General features: G+C 43.6%; 1 protein-coding gene across 2 annotated transcripts in view; it reads right to left on the minus strand.

Moving 5' to 3' along the window:
* Window positions 1-18,875, minus strand: part of AFF3 (ALF transcription elongation factor 3) — a 558,275-nt gene that overhangs the window by 275,738 nt on the left and 263,662 nt on the right. For both annotated transcript variants that reach the window (XM_082672922.1, XM_082672923.1), the window contains one exon: window positions 16,793-16,840. In XM_082672922.1, the coding sequence (XP_082529048.1) occupies window positions 16,793-16,840 (48 nt within the window). The remainder of the gene's footprint in view (window positions 1-16,792; window positions 16,841-18,875) is intronic.

An 18,875-nucleotide genomic window follows, 5' to 3' on the forward strand; every position in this document is an offset into this window, starting at 1 on the left:
GCTGTTGGGCCTGTTTTACTTTATCTATTCCGTTTCTGATACTCTTATTTTTGTGTGGGAAGATCTGAATTTTTGACTACATCATATTCCTTCTGCCTAAAGAACTTCCTTTACCACTTCTTGTCTGGTTGATCTGATAATGAATTCCCACGGTTTTTATTTGCCTGGAAAACGATTTCTCTTTAGCTTTTGAAGAATATTTTTGTTGAGAATTCTGGGTTGAGGTTCCCCCTCACCTCGTTTCACACTTTAAAGATGTATTCCGTTGTCTTATTGCTTGCCTGGTTACCCATGAAAAGTCTGTCATTTTTATCCTGGTCCCTCTGTTGGTAAAGTGTCTTTTTTTTCTCTGGTTGACTTCAAGATTGTCTCTGTCTTCAGTTTTCAGCAGTTTGAATATGATATACATTAGGGTGTGTGTGTGATTGTGTGCATGTGTGTGTGTTGGTATTTATCTTGCTAAGTATTCTCTGAGCTTGAGTTTCTGGGATATGTGGTTTGGTGTCTATCACTAATTTTGGAAAATTCTTGGCCATTATTTCTTCTGCCCTGTTCTCTTTGTTTTTCCTCCTTCTGGAATTTCAGTTACATGTGCTTGACCATTTAATATTATCCAACCAGTCTTGGATGCTCTGTTCTGTTTTTGTTGTTGTTTTACACTGTTATCTCTTTGTTTTCAGTTTGAGTAATTTCTGTTGATTTATCTTCATGATCATGGATTCTTTCTTCAACTGTGCCCAGCCTACTGATGAGTCCATTACAGACATTCTTCATCTCTTTTTCATTTATCAACTTTTTTCATGTGGTCATCTCTTACAGTTTCCATCACCCTAGTGAAATTATCGGTGTGATCTTGCATGCTGTCTGCCTTTTCCTTAAGAGCCATTAATATGTTAATTGTAGCCAGTTAAGTTCCGTGTCTGATAGTTCTAATATCTGTGTCTGGTTCTGATGATTGCTTTGTCCCTTCAGATTGTGCTTTTTCTTACCCTTTTATAGGTCTCCTAATTTTCCGTTGAACACCAAACATGTTGTATAAGACAGGAGATTCTGAGGGAAGTATGTTCTATTCTTGGAGATGAGAATGCCTTTCCTTCTGTTAGGTCTTCAGTGTGGAGGTTTGTGTTAATCTAATGAGGGGTTGGGCTGGATGTGAATTTGCTCTCTGCTGGGCTATGAGTCTCCCACTAGGCTTTGGGTCTTCTCTTTGCATAGCTCTCCCAGTTGTATCCCACTGTTCTTTTTACTCAGTGCTAGTCTGTGCAGTGGTTGGAGAACCGGGGAAAGAAGATGGTCTCTGATGTTTTGCTTAAGCCTTGGTGTTAGCTGGGCGCTGTGAACATGAGTCTTGGTGGTGTAGCTTTCCTCCAGATGTAATGTAACGTTAGGAAGCACATATTCCTGACCCTTCCCTAGGGGTAGAGCTTTTTGTTTTTTCTAAAAAAAAACCCCAGACTCTGCCGACACAGTGGGTTTCCCACAGGGACTTCAGGATGCATTCTGGTTGCCCTAACCCCTGAAGATTAAGGAATGACAGGGGAGAAGGGCGTGCGTTGTTTGGGTGATGGTTGCCATTCCTCTCCTCCAGCTATAGGGGGACCCACCAGGGCTCTCAGGCTGCAGTTTTGTGCCCTTCTTCCTACAGATTAAGGTTTGTGATCAGTAGGAGAGAAAGAGGAGATGGGTCTGGGTGGAGGTTCAGCAGTGGCTGCAATTCCCTTCCCCTAGCCAACACCACAGGTGAGGCCTCCCAGCCTGCTCCCAGGTCTTCCCTATGAGCACCTGGGGGAAGAAAAGCCTGCAGAAGAGTGCAAACTCCCCTGTGCTTGTGGTGCCCTCTTGTGAGCCCACGTTCACCTTTGCCAATCCTACAAGTTTCTTCTAACTGGTTTACATGGCCTTGGGTGGCGTCCCTTACAAGCAGATGCTCAAGTCCTGTTTCTCCCTGAAGGTGCCTGTCTCCCTTCACATTTCAGGTCATTTGCCTTGCGACCTCAGTTCTTTCATGGGTTTAATACAAGCAGCTAATGTGCGCTTTCTCTGGCTTTTTTTTCCTCTTGTAAGAGTGGAAGTGGTGCTCTCTCCAGCTCTCTACCTTCTGTAGCTCTGAGCTGAAACACTGCTGTTTTTAATAGCACTTTACCAAGCTGTGTGCAATCCTTAATCTCCTTTGAGCCATACAACCAGCCTGGGTCAACCACATGTTACTGCTGCCACAGGAGGAGAAGAAAATCCGTTAAAGGAGACTGGGATTGACACACACACACACATATACATACATACACACTCCTATGTATAAAATAGATAACTAATGAGAACCTACTGTATAGCACAGGGAACTCCACTTAGTGCTCTGTGGTGACCTAAATGGGAAGGAAATCCAAAAAAGAGGAGATATATGTATACATATGGCTGACTCACTTCGCTGTACGGTAGAAACTAACACAAGACTGTAAAACAAATATACCCCAATTAAAAAAAAAAAAGAAAACTCACTACTGACTCTGCTGAATGTGCATGCCCAATTCTTCATTTTCAAGTAACCACAGGTATCATTATAAACTCCTAATCCACTCAAGAGTGGATTCCTAACAGATGTAAAAACAGTTTATAATTTTAGATGCCTTTGAGTTCCCATGAAGACCTGAATTTTCTACATGTAAAATTCCAGCTCTTACTCATTTTTGGATGCTAGGGGTCACTGACTTTTTTATAGTAATAACTCAAGGTGTTGAATGTAAATAATTAACAAGTAATAAGTCCCATACTTGAAAGGATATATAAGATGTCTTTAAAAATTGAATGAGTCAGTTTTTTCATGAAGTTAGGTTTTCAATAAATCATTCAAGGACTTACTGAGAATACTGCTGGGTGCTACAAAATCATACAGAAATGTAGGCAATCACATTCTAACTGAAATTAAATCTGTATGTCAATGAAAAACACAATATTGAAAAGATACAATCCTTCCTACGTGGTACAGGAATATCCACCCATTTCCCTTCTTGTGTCTTCTTTTAAGGCTCTATGTGGAAGCTGGGGATTTTCTCAACCTACCTCTTTAAAGACTTCCGCTATTTTAATTCACTGTCCTTCCAAGCCCAAGCAGATTTCTGAGTCTTACTCTGCTCTCCTCATCAGTTGGATAAGTCTTAACATGGGAAGGATTTATATTTAAGTAGGAGGGTTCTATGTCATTTGCCAATAAGCAAGACAGCTGTTCCAAGCAATCTACCAAGTTTATTTCAATGTGAAAATACTCCTATAAGTTAGAAGCTAGGCATAATTTTTAATCCTTTGTGAGCTCTGAAAAGGAGTCTTTAGAAACACAGTAGACTAGAACATATATTATAAAAACGACTTTGCCTGGGTAATCTGATTCATAATTAGGCATACTTGGTATAACCATATACTTGTAGAAGCAACTAACAGGCATAAATTGACATAAATGAACGTAGTTTACAATAATTAAGAAGGCAAAGAAATTTAAATACGCACTTCAACTCTATTTAAAGAGAGAAAACGCCATCAACCACCTATCAAACAATGTTCCACCAGGGGGTGTAGTCTGCATTTATTCCCTTTGCAGCCGCTTTGCTTATTAGTGTGCGCACCTGAACAGTTGCACAAAAAAAAAAAAAAATGATATTTTTGTAAAGTGATTTATAATGTCCCACTGGCTTTCATTTTTATTCCAAGGAAGCATTGTCTTTACATTTTGTCGTTTGTCAAATCAAACTCAAAGTGATTCCAACACCCTTGTTTTCTAGTCATGCTAAGTTGTAAAAAAGCTGTAAGCAGATATCTAGATTCTAGATATCTAGGGGAATTTGCTATGAATCCTAGGTTAATCCTTTCCTATAGGCAGGAGTCCTTTAGCAAAACAATGATTTCTTAGCAATAAAGAGCTAATCTCACAAATATTCTACAACCGGATTTCATAGACTGAGATTTCCTTAAGTGAACCTCATCTCCAACGAGTTTGAAAATACTTGATTAGCCTAATGAGAATAATGGCAGCTAACAGTCATCAGTTCCAAAATAAAAGGCTGATTTCAATCACAGATTTGCAAGACTGGTTTACCTCCAGAACTGCGTTTGATGAAGGAAAACGTTTGGTTAGGTATGCTGATTCACGATGATGTTTGTATCCACAAATTTATCTGGCAACAGATGTTACAGCCATATCAAATAACGAGCAAGAACTATAGCTTTCTTCTTTGCAAACTGTGCACTGTACTGAAATCTCTGTTGACTCAATGCTACCAAGCTGGTCAGCGGCAGAGCCGTTGTCAGACAGAGTGTCTGATGCAAGAACTCCCTCCAGCGACAGTGAAAATTCACACCTGTGCAGCCAGGGGTGCAGACTGCGGCCACCTGGACCTCTCGGTGCCTCTGACTCTACATTTTCACCCACCCTTCTCCTGGGGAGGAGGACAGTGTTGACTATTGGGGCTCTTACGAAGGGTAATACGAGCAGGTGGTGTCAGTAACATGGAGCTTTATGGAAGGTAGCAAAACACAGGCTGATGCAGAAGAAGCCGGCCCTTCAAGATGTACTACCAGGAACTAGGTTACAGGTGAATACACGCTCAAGACCAATCTGTAAGGAACTATCAAAGGTACTTCTGGGGCTTCCATGGTGGCGCAGTGGTTGAGAGTCCGCCTGACCATGCAGGGGACGCGGGTTCGTGCCCCGGTCCGGGAAGATCCCACATGCCGCGGAGCGGCTGGGCCCGTGAGCCATGGCCGCTGAGCCTGCGCGTCCGGAGCCTGTGCTCCGCAACGGGAGAGGCCGCGACAGTGGGAGGCCCGCGTATCGCAAAAAAAAAAAAAAGGTACTTCTGTGCTCACTGTGCACCCCTTATGCCACACCGCAGGCATCAATGCTCCATCTAACTCCTCAGAAACGCTGTGTGGCTTCTAAAGCAACGACTGCAGCCATGAGCATCCTTTCCTGTCCTCAAGGCCGTGAGAAAGAGGTGGTTACGAACACAAGAGTCCTGACGCCTCCCCACAAGAAGAATCTGCCTAGTCTTACGTACTGAACATATTCAGCCTTTTAAAAAAATCACTCTATCTGGTTTATGAACTTAGGCTCTGGACTCTGGAGTTTAAACCTTAACCATGTCTCTTATTTACTATGTGTTCCCCTCCCCTTATCTCAGTTTCCTGCTCTGGAAGATGAGGATGACATCATCTAGAGTTAGAGTGAGGATTAAAGGAGATAACAGACATCGAGGGCACAGAAAGCCATCAATGCGTGTTAAGCCATGCTATCATTATTGCTTCTGTTGCTTTCATTCATGGAGTTTGCTCTAGTCCAAGGAGACGATTGAGACCCCTGCACCTCAAAGAAAGGGGGGCTATCACACAATATTGCTTTGATGGGCTCTTTATCGTTTTTAGTGATAAAAGGTCCAGCACACATCCTTCTAGGGACCGTGAGTTTTCCCAGGGCTGCTAAGACCTTGGGGGTGGGAGGTTGGGTGGGGCATAAGAATGCATTTAAAAAATGCTCCAATCAAAATTATTGCCAATCTGATCTCGGAAACATTTGCTCTAATGCACTAAGTATTCTGACCACTGCTTTTTCTTTCCATTTTCCTCCATTTGCACGTGCTTGGCTTTTGATGTGGCATACACTTTAAAAATACATTATTAAGCAGACAGGCCTGTCACCCCTGGAGGTAGCACTCTGTCCCCCGCTTATTCTTAACAAATCTCCTTTTGTGCTCTTTTGTGCTGAAGTGATTAATCATTTCAACTATCCAAGGGTTGCTGACGATCTTTCTAGATGACTCCAGTTACCATGAGTCCCCCCCTCCCCCCATCACCATCTACATTGTTTTGAACCTGCTGGGAATCTGCTCTTGAGTCTGTATTCATGTCACAGTGATCTCCTGATTTCATACAACAATAACCAGGGAACGTCCAAAAGAACTCAGTGTTCATTTCTTGCCTCTTTCCAGAGTCTGGGGTTGGGGTGCGGGTGGAGGGCTGAGTGAGAGATTTCATTGAGAAAACCAAGGAAATAGAAAGCGGAAAGGTCAGAATGATCAATGCTCATGTTGCAGCCCAGAGGGGAGGTTTTGCTCTCACTGGAGGGAACCTCTCGCGACACCATCTTCTTCATGCATCATGGCCAGATTTTCTTTCTCCCTTTTCCTCTTTCTCTCTAGTTTATCTGCAGCTGAGTTTTCAAATGGCTTTCCTGTTTGAAGCTGGGTAAAAGACTGTCATTTGGTTTCCAGAGAAGCAGCCTGGGTAGGTTTTGGGGGATTCGGTCATTTTTCAGAAGCTGTACTAACATTTTTAGCTAACTTGAAAGGTTCTATTTTTAAAAGCCTGTCCTGTCAGCATATGCTCAAGGACTTTCATTTTTATAATATTACTTTTTAAAAATACTTTGCGTATTCAAACTCAGATATTAATATATCTTGAATATATTAACTTTTCTCTTGGGCTTATCGTACTAAACTGTTGCCAAGTTGGAAAATAAAAAGTAACCACTTATAATAATCTATATTCTACAAAGGAAAGAGTAGGATTTATTTTAATCAATATTTTATCATATCCTTGATTCTTGTTTGCCCTTATAGATTATATTTTATTAAAAATAGTATGTTTACCAAAAAAGTACTCTTTAATTATATATAATAAAATATCTTCCAAAATTGCAAAAAAATAAGAAAAATAAATGAAAGCCTATCATTCCCTCTCCCCCACCCAGATAGACCCTGTTAAACTGAATTCAAAAACATGTTTAAAAACTGACCAAAAATACTGTGAGATCACAAGTTATTGCCAGAGAAGGGAAGGCTAAAATGATTCATAAAGTATGCAGATATAAATATATCGATACTGTTAAATTACTATAGAATCCCAGGGTGATTCTTAGAAAATATGTACTTCATATGCAAAAATAAATCTATATTTGAGATTATTAAAAAGATATTTACAAGTAGCTGAGGCATAGAGTTTTAAATTAATGCGTAATATGTCAATAATAAGCATGTTGATCTTAGGATTTTTAATCACGTTTCAGAAGCCTAATCAATGTTCACAGAAAAATACTTTTTTTTTTAAAAAAAAGGAGAAGAATATAAAATTTTTAGTATTTTTAATTCTACAGAACCACAGACCTCTCATGATTTAGGATTACAATTAAAAATAAGGCATTAAAATGAAAACGCTGTAATGAAAAAGTTGTAATAATAAACAGCAAACTGCCCATGGGTTACAACGCCTGTAACTTTTTAGGAAATTCAGGGGAGAGAGAAAGATATACTTTTGCATAAATAGGTACACCTTTTTAGTGGGAGGAAAGAGAGAGGGAGAAGCTGTAAGAAATAAATCAGCTAGTGTCAGGATATGACATTATTTTCCAGCCCAATACTGCAATCACCCCTTATCCAGGGGGTATATGTTCCAAGACCCCCAGTGGGTGCCTGAAACCACAAGTAGCACCAAACCCTACACACATTGTTTCTTCCTATGTATACATACCTAGGATAAAGTTTAATTTATAAATTAGGCACAGGCAGAGAAGAGCAGAACCGCCAGCATCACTACTCTTGCACTTTGGGGCCATTATTAACTAAAATAAGAGCCACCTGAACACAGTACCGAGAGAGATACCGAGATGCACGGGATACGCCGGACAAAGAGACGGTTCTCATCCCAGGTGGGACGGAGCAAGATGCCACGAGATTTCATCACCTGCCTCCGAACAGCACATGATTTAAAACTGATGAATTATTTCTGGAAATCTCTATTTAACATTTTCAGACCTCAATTGACCATGGGTAACTGCAACCTCGGATAAAAGAGGACTACTGTATCTGGAGAGACAGGAAGAGGTGTACGTTTCCCAGTTCATCAGCAGAACCAAAGGTGTTCAGAAGCAGGCCAAGCATAGCGATTCTCCAGAACTTCTGGGCTACACGTGGGCCCAGGAATGGAGCCATGTGCAAATGGGAAAATGCCTCAGGCACAAAAACCAGTTAATTTAGGAGCTTAAAGAATGCCAAAACTAGGGCTTCCCTGGTGGCGCAGTGGTTGGGGGTCCGCCTGCCAATGCGGGGGACGTGGGTTCGTGCCCCGGTCCGGGAAGATCCTACATGCCGCGGAGCGGCTGGGCCCGTGAGCCATGGCCGCTGAGCCTGCGCGTCCGGAGCCTGTGCTCCGCAACGGGAGAGGCCCTGGCAGTGAGAGGCCCATGTACCGCAAAAAAAAAAAAAAAAAAGAATGCCCAAACTGGATTACCTATTCTGAAACTGTGGGCTGTGTGTGTGGACAGCTTTCAAAATCAGAACAAAACCACCTGTAGATAAATACGGGCACATGTTCTAAAAGTCATGAAAAACGTCCTGAGTTTCAACCCCTACATTTTTAAAATACTTACATCTCATTGCATCCAACAACCATTAAAAACACACAAACTGCATAACTATAAACCAAATATATCAGAAATCATAAAACAGCACATAAATGAAATGGCAAAAGAATAATCAGGTTTCTAAGTTTTTTCCATTATAATGATCTAAATAATTATGAGTGTAAGAACTACAGGTAATTATGTCTTACTTAAAAGATATCATTAATATCTAGATAGAGGTTCTAATTTTTCAAGGCCTGTATCTTGTCAATCCTCAAATTATCATTTTCGATCTTAGCAATTATTTTTAACTTTCCTGTATGTGTACAATAGTAATTTGCAGCAAATCTGTGTAATTTCACAACCCTCCATTTGAAAAAAGAGAACACCGTGTGTGGTTTTCATGGTAATAAGTACAATTTTAAAATGTATGTCTTGAGTTGATAACTTTAGGTAATTGTTCCAAGAACTGCTTTACACGGAGCATATTAGCAGTGGAAATAGCTTTGACTTCCCTCCCTCGATTACACCAGCAGCAATATGGTAATTAACCAAATTATCCCTGCAAATTTATTATCTTGATTTCTTCAACTTGTACATTACATTCATTAGCTATCAAAATGAAAAACTCAGTTTCATGAAAGATAATCAGACTACAAGTGGCAGACACAAAAGGTCTGAGCTTTTCTGGCATGGATACCAGCAGTAGCTGGGGATGCCTTTTCACTTCCAACCCTCAGGAGTTATTAGTTGAACTCTCATCTCTCTTGAATTTGTGCGAAATGTAGAATGTTCTAATGCTCCCAGGTAACCCAACAATCTCGGCCGTCCTTGGAGAGCTTATGTTTCAGGGGGACAGCACCTCAATCTTTTTTTTGTTGGAGGACTGGAAGGACAACAGGGTGGAGAGGAGAAACAGACACTGAGCAAAAGGTCAAAGGCATTCATTCATTATTCCTCATCCATTTATTCAGCATTAATTAAACACCCATTACATGCCAGGCAGTTTGATAGCCCCTGGAGATGGATGGTAAGAGCCTAATGGGGCTTAAGAAAGACAATTACGACTCAGTACAATAAGTGCTATGATAAAAGTAAAGGGTACTTGGGGAATATAGAACAAGAGCATCTAACTCAGACTCTGGCAATCAGGAAGGCTTCCTGGAGGGAGTGACATCTTAAGTGAGGCTTGGAAGATAAGCAAGAAACAGTCAGGTGTTCGGGGTCAGGCGTAGACAGAGCGTGCTCTGGGGTTAGAGAAGAGCATGCGTGAAGCCCGGAGGTGAGGGAGAGAGCTGTGGTGCCGCTCCTGCAGAAGCCATGTACAGAGTGAGAGGTGGGCAGGGGTGAGAGATGGGGCCAGAGCACGTGTGGCTCTGCAGAGAACTTCCAAGAATCTGACTCTGTCTTGAGCCCAGTCTCACTATCTCTTTGCTCGGTGGATGTACCTTGCAAGGCTAGAGCAACAGACAACTTTAAAAATCAAGTATATTTAATGCCTCAGTCCTCTAATGTAGCGCTGAAGTTCTCCAAGTTTCTTCACGAGAAATGGGGAAGGTGTGCCTTTGACCTTGCTGGAAACCCCGCCCATGGTGCAGTCTGGCTACTGACATGCTTCCCTTGTCCCAGCCTGGGCACAGCAGGAGGTACACGGCACCGTGAGCTCCGTGACGGCCTGTGGCATCCAGCTGTTGTTAACACTGTGTGTGCACCTCCTCCTGTCTTCCAGTCGGCACCTTCACAGTAAGATAATGACAAACACCCAGGCAAAGATATTGACTGCGGTATCAGAACTCACCCTTGACTATGAGGGCAGAGAGTATATTCCCACAGAAGATATGCTGCTTGGGCTGCTAACATCCCCTCGGTCTTCCACACCCCTGGTTCTGTAAATGCCTCTGTGATGTCTAACCGTGTGCATCAGAAGGAGACAGGTAAAAACAGAAAGGCAAAGCCATTCACTCCCAATGGGAGCTTCCAGACCTCCACGGTCCCTGTGGCCATCACCCCAAAGCCTCTGGGCTCGGAACAGATTCTGAATTCGAGTATTCTCGCCCCACCTCTGTTACAAACTGGACACCTCCAGAGTCATCACAAAGCCTACAAAGTGTAGCCAAATGGCCCTGAAACAAGCGGCAGGCTGCTGCACACCCCTTACAGGCACCAGGACGCCCCTGGAAGAGAAATGGAGTCATTTAAGTAGGGCTTTTGGTTTCAGCCAAAAGGACAAATATAATAACATCTAGTAAAAATGCACCTACAGATGTAAAATAAGACATAAATTGTGTTCCTGCTGTCTCTATCCATCCAAGTGGCCAACTGCAAAAAGAAAAATCAAAACAAAACACTACCCAGTGAAACTCATTTATCTTGGATAAAACATGTGGCTTTTGCTTGGTGAATTTCTCTAGACCTCCACCAGGTTTACTTTTGCTTTGATTCGATTTTATTATGACAAGTCATGGGATATATAAACAGGCTCCTCTACATTTATACCCGGATTGATTTTGCCACTTGTGGGCTTCATTTTGCCATGAATAAAATCTTTACTACTTGAAACAAATGAGATAATTTATAAAATAAAATAAAAAAAAACAACATGAGGCAGGAAACGCCTGTCTGGTCTGAAACGGGAGATTTGACCTTGGTCCAGCTCTGCAAACGACCCAAACAGGTCACTTAAAACAAGTTGTCCCTTTGTTCTCTATTTTCTCCGAGTGGCTAATATATTTTCATGTGGGTTACGGAGCCTGTAGACGTTTAAGCACAATGTTTCTCTTGTCTCACCATCCAGGGTCTGAACACGTGAGGGGGCCATGACGACGTGCGTCCCATGTGATGGTAATCTCAACGCTCTCCTCACTCACAGATCTCCCAGCATCACAACTGGAAATCTTGCCTAGGAGGCTCCTTAGTTTCTAGAAAACCAAGGAAAAGGAGTTCCCTCTGTCTGCTGGAAATCCGTTCAATTATAGTGTCAGGAAATTGGTTTGGGTCTCCAGAATTTAAACAAGTCCCAGTTACTCCTTTCATATCAACAGAAAGGCAACTCTACGTAGACAGTCGCCATGAATATTTCACAGGAAATTGGAATTAAATTAGTGACTAAAGATGAAAGCCAAGAAGATAATCTGCTCAGATGTTGCACTGAGATTGTCTCTAAATTCATCCTTTAAATCCAAACCAGATCTCAAAACACTGGTCTCTTATGACAAAGGCTCCCTACGTTATGAGGAATGCTTGGCAATAACACCATCTAGAGCTGTGCGGCATAAAATCTGTGCATTCTAGATTCCAGCCCTGCACACCCCCATTAAGTTGTAAATGGATTTTATTTGCTGAACAAATGTTAATGCCATTCTACGTTAATGGGTAATGCTAGGGAAAGCACCTAAGTATTACAGCACTGGAGCCTTTAGGGATGAAATACAGTGTAACAGAAAACTGTCTGTTACAAACATATGTCAGCAATGAGGGCTCCCAGCCCTTAGTGCCCATCTCCTAAATGAATTTTGCAGTAATACACAGATTTACTAGGTCCCAGGATTGAAATTCTCTGAGTGACGATAAAAAATAATTATACTGGAGAACATAATGTAATATTCAAATGACTTGAAAACAGTCACCTCAGCAAAAATAAGAGAGGGGGAGGAAAAAGAAGTTCAAAGGTGAGATTGCTGACGTTGGCCATAAAACCTCCATTAAGTTCAAGTGCACACACGCGTGATCGGGCACTTTCAGATCATACACACATGGGAACGGGAAACCTCCCTTTCACAGCAAAATGCCTGAGTGGTTTCATGAATGAGCTGGGGTGGGGGTGGGGGCTTCTTCCTTTAATAAGACAGCACAGCAGGTAAGAGAGAGGGCGTGCTGGTCCCAGATGGTGGTGCTGGTTAACATCCCAGCTCTACCATGTGGTAGCTGTTCCCTTGGCGAGCTGTGTTTAACCTCCCCTCGCCTCAGTTTCTTCCTCTGTAAAATGGGGATGATAATAGTTCCCAACTACACAGAAGGCAGTTGTGATGGTCCAATGAGAAAACACATGCAAGAAGCTTGGAAGAGTGTCCCAGATATAGTAAGTGCTCAATAAATGTTAGCCTATCCTCATTGGTGGTCGTGACTGTGTAGGAAATAAATGGAACGGAAACAAATGGAACGGAAACCACTGCCTTTCCTCACAAGAGGTCTCTAAACTCAGGGACTCCACCCTCTCGGTTTTCTCCAGTCTGGACCCTGCCCCCTCTCCTCCACAGAAACAGCTCTCCATAAGGTCACCAACGACCTTTTTGTTGTCCAATCCGTTGGGTGCCTTTCGATCCTCATCTTTTCGTGTCCTCTCAGAAATTCTGCACCCTGTTGGATGGAAACTCTCTTTCCTTGAATTCTGTGGCTTTCCACGGTCCCCATTTTCTCTAGTCACTCCCTCTCATGTTCGTTTGCCAGTGGCTCTTCCTCCCTTCCCTGCCCCTGAAAGGGTGGAATTCAGGCCCTCACTGCTTCTCAGCCTCAAGTCTCTCTCCAGGCAAATGTACCCATTTCTGTGGTTTTACTGCCCATGTGCTAATTCATCCAAAATGCTGGCCTGCAGCTCAGACCTCTGTTCTGAGTTCCTCTACATTCTCCTCGTCTACTTGAACATCACAAAGGCACCTCAAACTCAGCACGTCTAGAAATTAACAGAGGATGTCCTCTTCTCCCCAACCCAACACAGCATCTCCCTCAATCTTCCCGTGTCTCCACCAAGCATCCCTCGCTTGGAGCCTGCATCAGCCCCACATTCCTCTTCCATTTTCCCCTCAAGCCACTCCTCACAGCAGCCAGAACGGTGCAATCTGATCACACCGCTCCCAGCTCCAATCCTTCGCCGGTTCCCCTGTGCTTAGAGGCTCTCGAATGTGGCTGAGAAAGCACAGCACGACTGGCCGCTCCTGCCTGGCTTTTCCCACCCGCTCTCCAGCCACGCGGGCCTTCTCTCTCCCTCCCGGGTCTCTAACAAGCTGAGCTCTTCACTCCCCCTGCTTGGAAGCTTCACCATTTTCCTTAGGTTGCTTTCCTACTCACCCTCCAGCTCAGTTCAAGGGCTGCTTCCTCAGGGAAGTAGTTCTTGACCCCAAATTCGGTAATATACCCTAGAGTAAGCGCTCATAAAACCCTGAGTATTTACCACAATTCACATTATACATTTATTTATGAGATTAAAAAAAAAAAACTTAGTATCTATCTCTTCCAGCACATTGTCGGTTCCCAAAGGGCCAGGGGTCATGTCTCTCTGACCCACCGCTGTTTCCAGTACCTCCCACATGGAAAGGGCATGCAAACACTTGTGCAATGACCACCTCCATTTTCATAATTTTAAGGTATTTTTCATGACCCTGATTTTCCTCCACAACAAGAGAGAGCCTTTTTACAACGAGATGGCTGCAAGTCGGAAGCATCTCTGGTGACCTTGACATCAGGTTTACCTGAGCTGATTCCAAGGGGAAAGATGCTGGTAAGGAAAATTGGGCTCCACAAAGATGGTTCACAGGAACCGAGCATTAAAAAGGCCAGTACATCTTGTCTGTGATTTATAGCAAAGGGAATCTCTGAGCCATCACAACGGTACTCATCACTCTCCTTTGGAGGATTCTTTTACTCACTCACTCATTTATTTATTCATTCCACAAAATCGTGAATTCTAAATTCCAAACATTAGGGCCACCGTGTGGGAAGAATACTGATGTGTGACAGATACACAACAAATCCAACAGGCTGTAACTGAGAAGGCGCCCTGCGCTTGTGTTTGCAGGAGAGGAGATGCTTAGGATAAGAGGGGAAGACGATCCTGGGGCTGCCTGGTGTGAGAGGCAGGTGACAGCCAGAAAAACATTCCAGGCAAAACTGGGAACACAGACATGATCCTCTAGGAGCTCCTGAAGTTAGAGCACTACTAACACCTTAGACTGCCAGGTGAGGGGAGAGAAAGATGCTCACATGACAGCACCAGTACCACCATCACTTCCCAGTCTATACCATCTCCTCTTTGGAACACTCCTCACAAGCTCTGGGAAGTGTGGAGCTCAGAGCTCAGCTGTCTTCCGATGAAGGAAGCATCCCCCCTACCCTTGACCCTGCGCGTACACATAAATCAATTCTCTCACTGGTCCAGGCCTTTCCTCTTGTTCCACGCCTGATTCAAGGCAGGCAGGGGCGGCACCCGTGGTGTGATGGATTCGGGGTCAGTATCATGGGAAGGTAGGAGAGTGGGGCTGGGGTGCCAGGCTCTCATCAGCTTTCTTAAGAAAAAAATACATAATGCTTTAAACTCTTGACTACAGCATTCAGTTTTTTTGGTTTTTTTTTGCGGTACGCGGGCCTCTCACTGTTGCGGAGCACAGGCTCTGGACGCGCAGGCTCAGCGGCCATGGCTCACGGGCCCAGCCGCTCCTCGGCACGTGGAAGAGATCTTCCCAGACCGGGGCACAAACCCGTGTCCCCTGCATCGGCAGGCGGACTCTCAACCACTGCGCCACCAGAGAAGCCCCAGCATTCAGTTTTATTTGAAGTGAATTTTGCACTGTCTAAAGCAGGGGTCCCCATACCTCGGGCCACAGACCACTACTGGTCCGTGGCCTGTTAGGAACGGGGCCGCACAGCAGGAGGTGAGCGGCGGTGAGCAAGCGAAGCTTGATCTGTATTTACAGCCGCTCCCCATCGCTCGCGTTACCGCCTGAGCTCCGCCTCCTGTCAGCATTACGGTGAGTTGTATAATTATTTCATTATATATTACTATGTAATAATAATAGAAATAAAGTGCACAATAAATGTAATGCGCTTGAATCATCCCAAAACCATCCCCCCACCCCCGTGGAAAAATGTCTTCCGCAAAACCAGTCCCTGGTGCCGAAAAGGTTGTGGACTGCTTCTCTAAAGTATATCGTTATGGTATGAGAAACACTCAAGCTCTTTATAAACTTCAAGCCCTGCTTAGAATATAGGACAGAAAGGTCAAACAACAGAGTTCTTCCATATCCTCAGAAAAGATAAGAAAGGATGAGAAGGGGTAGGATTTTTTAAACATAAACAGAGAAACCAAAGAGGGGATTGGTGTGTTGTGGTATTATCATTTTGCAGATATAAACACCATAACCAATCAAAGGAAGATGGCTTGAACACTGAATATTGGGACCCCAAACATGAAAGTATGTTAAAAGAGAAAAATAGGAAAAGTACATCTGCATTTTACACTATCTGTGCTTAACCTGAAACAAGGCCCCAAGATAGAGATAATTTAGATGTAAAATACAACACGTATTTTATACAACGTATAATTAAATGCCAGAAATGAAGCTACCACACTTTGACAACTGCTTTCTATATAAATCTCTCCCAGAAAAACAAAAATCATTATGAATTCATCAAATCAAACTTCAATGAGTTATTTTAATCCATTTGAGAGTGAAAAATTTATTTATGAAATAATGCTTTCCAGGAAGAAATAAAAATCCTACCGCTGAAAACAATTTGATGGTTAATGTAAAATTTTAAACCACATAACCATATTACTGTAATTCACTAGCCATTCACGAAAAAGTGTGTAGGATGCCCGAAAGTTACAAACATATTAAAATAAAGTTTTTCTTTTTCTTTATAGAGAATTGCCACACCATCTGGTCTGATTTGCCTTGGTGTTTTGCCCAGTGTAATATCAGCTTTCTGAGAGCTATCAATTATTAGGTTATTCCGATGAAAAATATGATTGAAGACAAAATATAGGTTGAAGAGGACATCCTGATTATAAGTTCTGAGTACTCAGGAGAACACTAACATGGCAGAACAGCCCAGCCTAAGTGCATCTGCGCATGAAACTAGTTCACAGAGGCTGTGCGCGTGAGAGGATGATGATGAGAAGGACAGGCCTACAGAGACAAACAGGCAAAATAATAACACGCATAACAACATAGAAATAAATTTTCAACACGGAGCATCACCTCTTTGTCAGAGTGCTTCTGATTCTAATTAAGTTTGGGAGAAAAATAACCAGGCAACCCCTGCCTGACTGGAAAGCACAGACTATTGAAAGATGTTTTTAAATAGTAGGGTGATAAATGGGGGCATCCAAATGTGAACACAATCATATTTTTCATCTCAACTCTGTTGTTCTGTCTTCCAGCTGATCCCTTTCATACAGTGTCACCCCAGCCTGTGCAAAGGGACCAGATTAAGGTGTAGCTCCTAGGTTTCTAAAAGAAGCTTTAGAAGTTGTTTTGTAAAGTACTGTTATTTAGGCAACTTAGGTGATTACCCTCAGAAAGGGTAAAGATCAGACAACACATGCACAACGGGCTCACTTTGACACTGCAGCTGCACCTCCTTCTATTTGGAATCTATGTCAACCAGTTGATAAGATTTGTAAAAGAATATCCTTACCCGAATTATTTCTTCAACACAGCTGTTGGTTTCTCCAGATCTACTCTCCTGCAAGCAAAGGGAAAAAACATTAAGCCAGATAGAACAGACTCATGGTTACAGAGAAGAAATGACCCATAAGCCTCCAAATTTAATGGAGTTTGGACAGGGGGCCTTGCCTGCAGTAGGACTTACAGATGAGCTCCCTTCCTTAATGGGACAACTCCAATCAAGGCTGTGACCATCCTCCCTTCCCCACCGCTGCACCGTGGACAGGGCGGCCGGGAGCATCGCACATGCCCCAGAGTTGCAGCGCTGGGCCCTCCAACCACGTCAACTCTTAGCAAGGAAGGCTCCTAGGAGTACAGCACATGACTGGCAGGTACGAGCTCCATTCACCTTGGGTTCCATCAAAGTGTGGAAGCAAATGTGGCCTACACCACAAAGATGGATCCGGTCCACCCACCAAATACATGCAATGGTCCTGCCGAATACAAGTGAAACTCTTGGTAGTTCTACCATCCTCAGAGCCTAGATTTACTGGGTGATGGGCCCAAACCCAAAAGACCAAAAGGAGACACATTCTCCCAGCACCCTCAGGGCAGGCTGGGTGTCACACTCCAGAGCCACTGGTTCTGTAACCCACACTGCCCTGTGCTGGGGAGATGGTATAGGCTCCGAGGAACGGTGGCTTCAGGTCACAGCCAACTCTGGGGACCATTTTCAGTTTCAGAGATGCTGTGTGGTTACTGCTGGTAACGTACTCCCAGAGTACAGGAGGTAGTTTTGTGGGGACGAGAAAGCAGCATTTGCTGGTACAAGTGCCTACTGTGGTCTCAGCAAAATACTTTCCTGCTCTTTTAATTCAATGACATTGACCACGACTCAGCATGACCTCCAGCACGAGGCTTTCTTTGCGATGTCTTCCCCAAGCCCACTCTGCTTTCCTCCCCCCTCACGGTTCTCTCTCCCCCAGGAATGCTGGTCTGCACCTTCCTGGTTTTCCTGGTTCATTCCAAGTCATCCTTCAGAGGCAGGTCAGCCATGACCCCCAGAGCGTCCCTAGCCCCGGATACTCATCCACGCAGCATTTACTGTTTCTTCAGCACACTCACCACAACTGCAGTTCACAGACGGACTCTGGAATGATCTCTCCTCCCCCTCGGACAGACACTCCACCCACTCAGGGGCTCTGTGTCTTTCAGTGTGGATATCTGCCAGTGGGCGGCATAGGAAGGAAGGAAGGAATCTACCTCCTGCCCTTCCCAGGAATGCGAGCGCTATCACCACCAGCTCCAGGACTTCTCAGTATTACAAAGGCGCTACCAGAAAGTGTACTTTCACACTCCCAGACCCCTGTGTGTGTCCCGCTCTTCCTGGTAGTAGAGCATTCCATCAGGAATACTCCACCCTTCACACGGGAAGAGGCCAAGGTGAATGCAAGTGTGTGAGGCTTGAGAAGGTCCCACAAGTGACTGAGATTTTTCCCGCCCAGAAATAGAAGGTTTGTCCAAGGCTCCCAGCTGAGGCTCAGAGAGTTTACATGACTCGCCCCAGGCCACAGAACAGCAAGTCTGGGCCAGGAAACAGGACTCATCCTCAGTCATGCACATTTTCTCTTCCAGAAGCTTTCCCCAGTCCCAAAGGCTGTACTTCAAATATATGCATCTCCTCAGCAAACCTGAGCTCATCTGTTTGTCAAATTACCAGAGTTTCTATGATGTTTATAGAGTCTGGAAATGGTAAAACACACATAACATAATCTTTACTATTTTAACCATTTTGAAGGGTATAATTTCCTGGCCTTAAATACATTCACAATGTCACCACTATCTAGTTCAGGAACGTTTTCGTCACCCTGAACGGAGACCCCATGCCCCTTAAGCAGGAAGTCGCCATTTCTCCCTCTCCCCAGCTCCTGGTAACCACTAATCTACTTTCTGTTACTAGGGGTTTTTCTATTCTAAATATTTCATATAAATGAATCATATAACACATGGCCTTTCGTGTCTGGCTGGTTTCACTGAGGATAATGTTTTCAAGGTTCATCCATGTCGTAACCTATGTCTACTATATTCCTTTTTGTGGCTGAGTAACATTCTAT

Source organism: Grampus griseus, assembly GCF_964374135.1.
Source record: "Grampus griseus genome assembly, chromosome: 15".
NCBI lineage: Eukaryota > Metazoa > Chordata > Mammalia > Artiodactyla > Delphinidae > Grampus > Grampus griseus.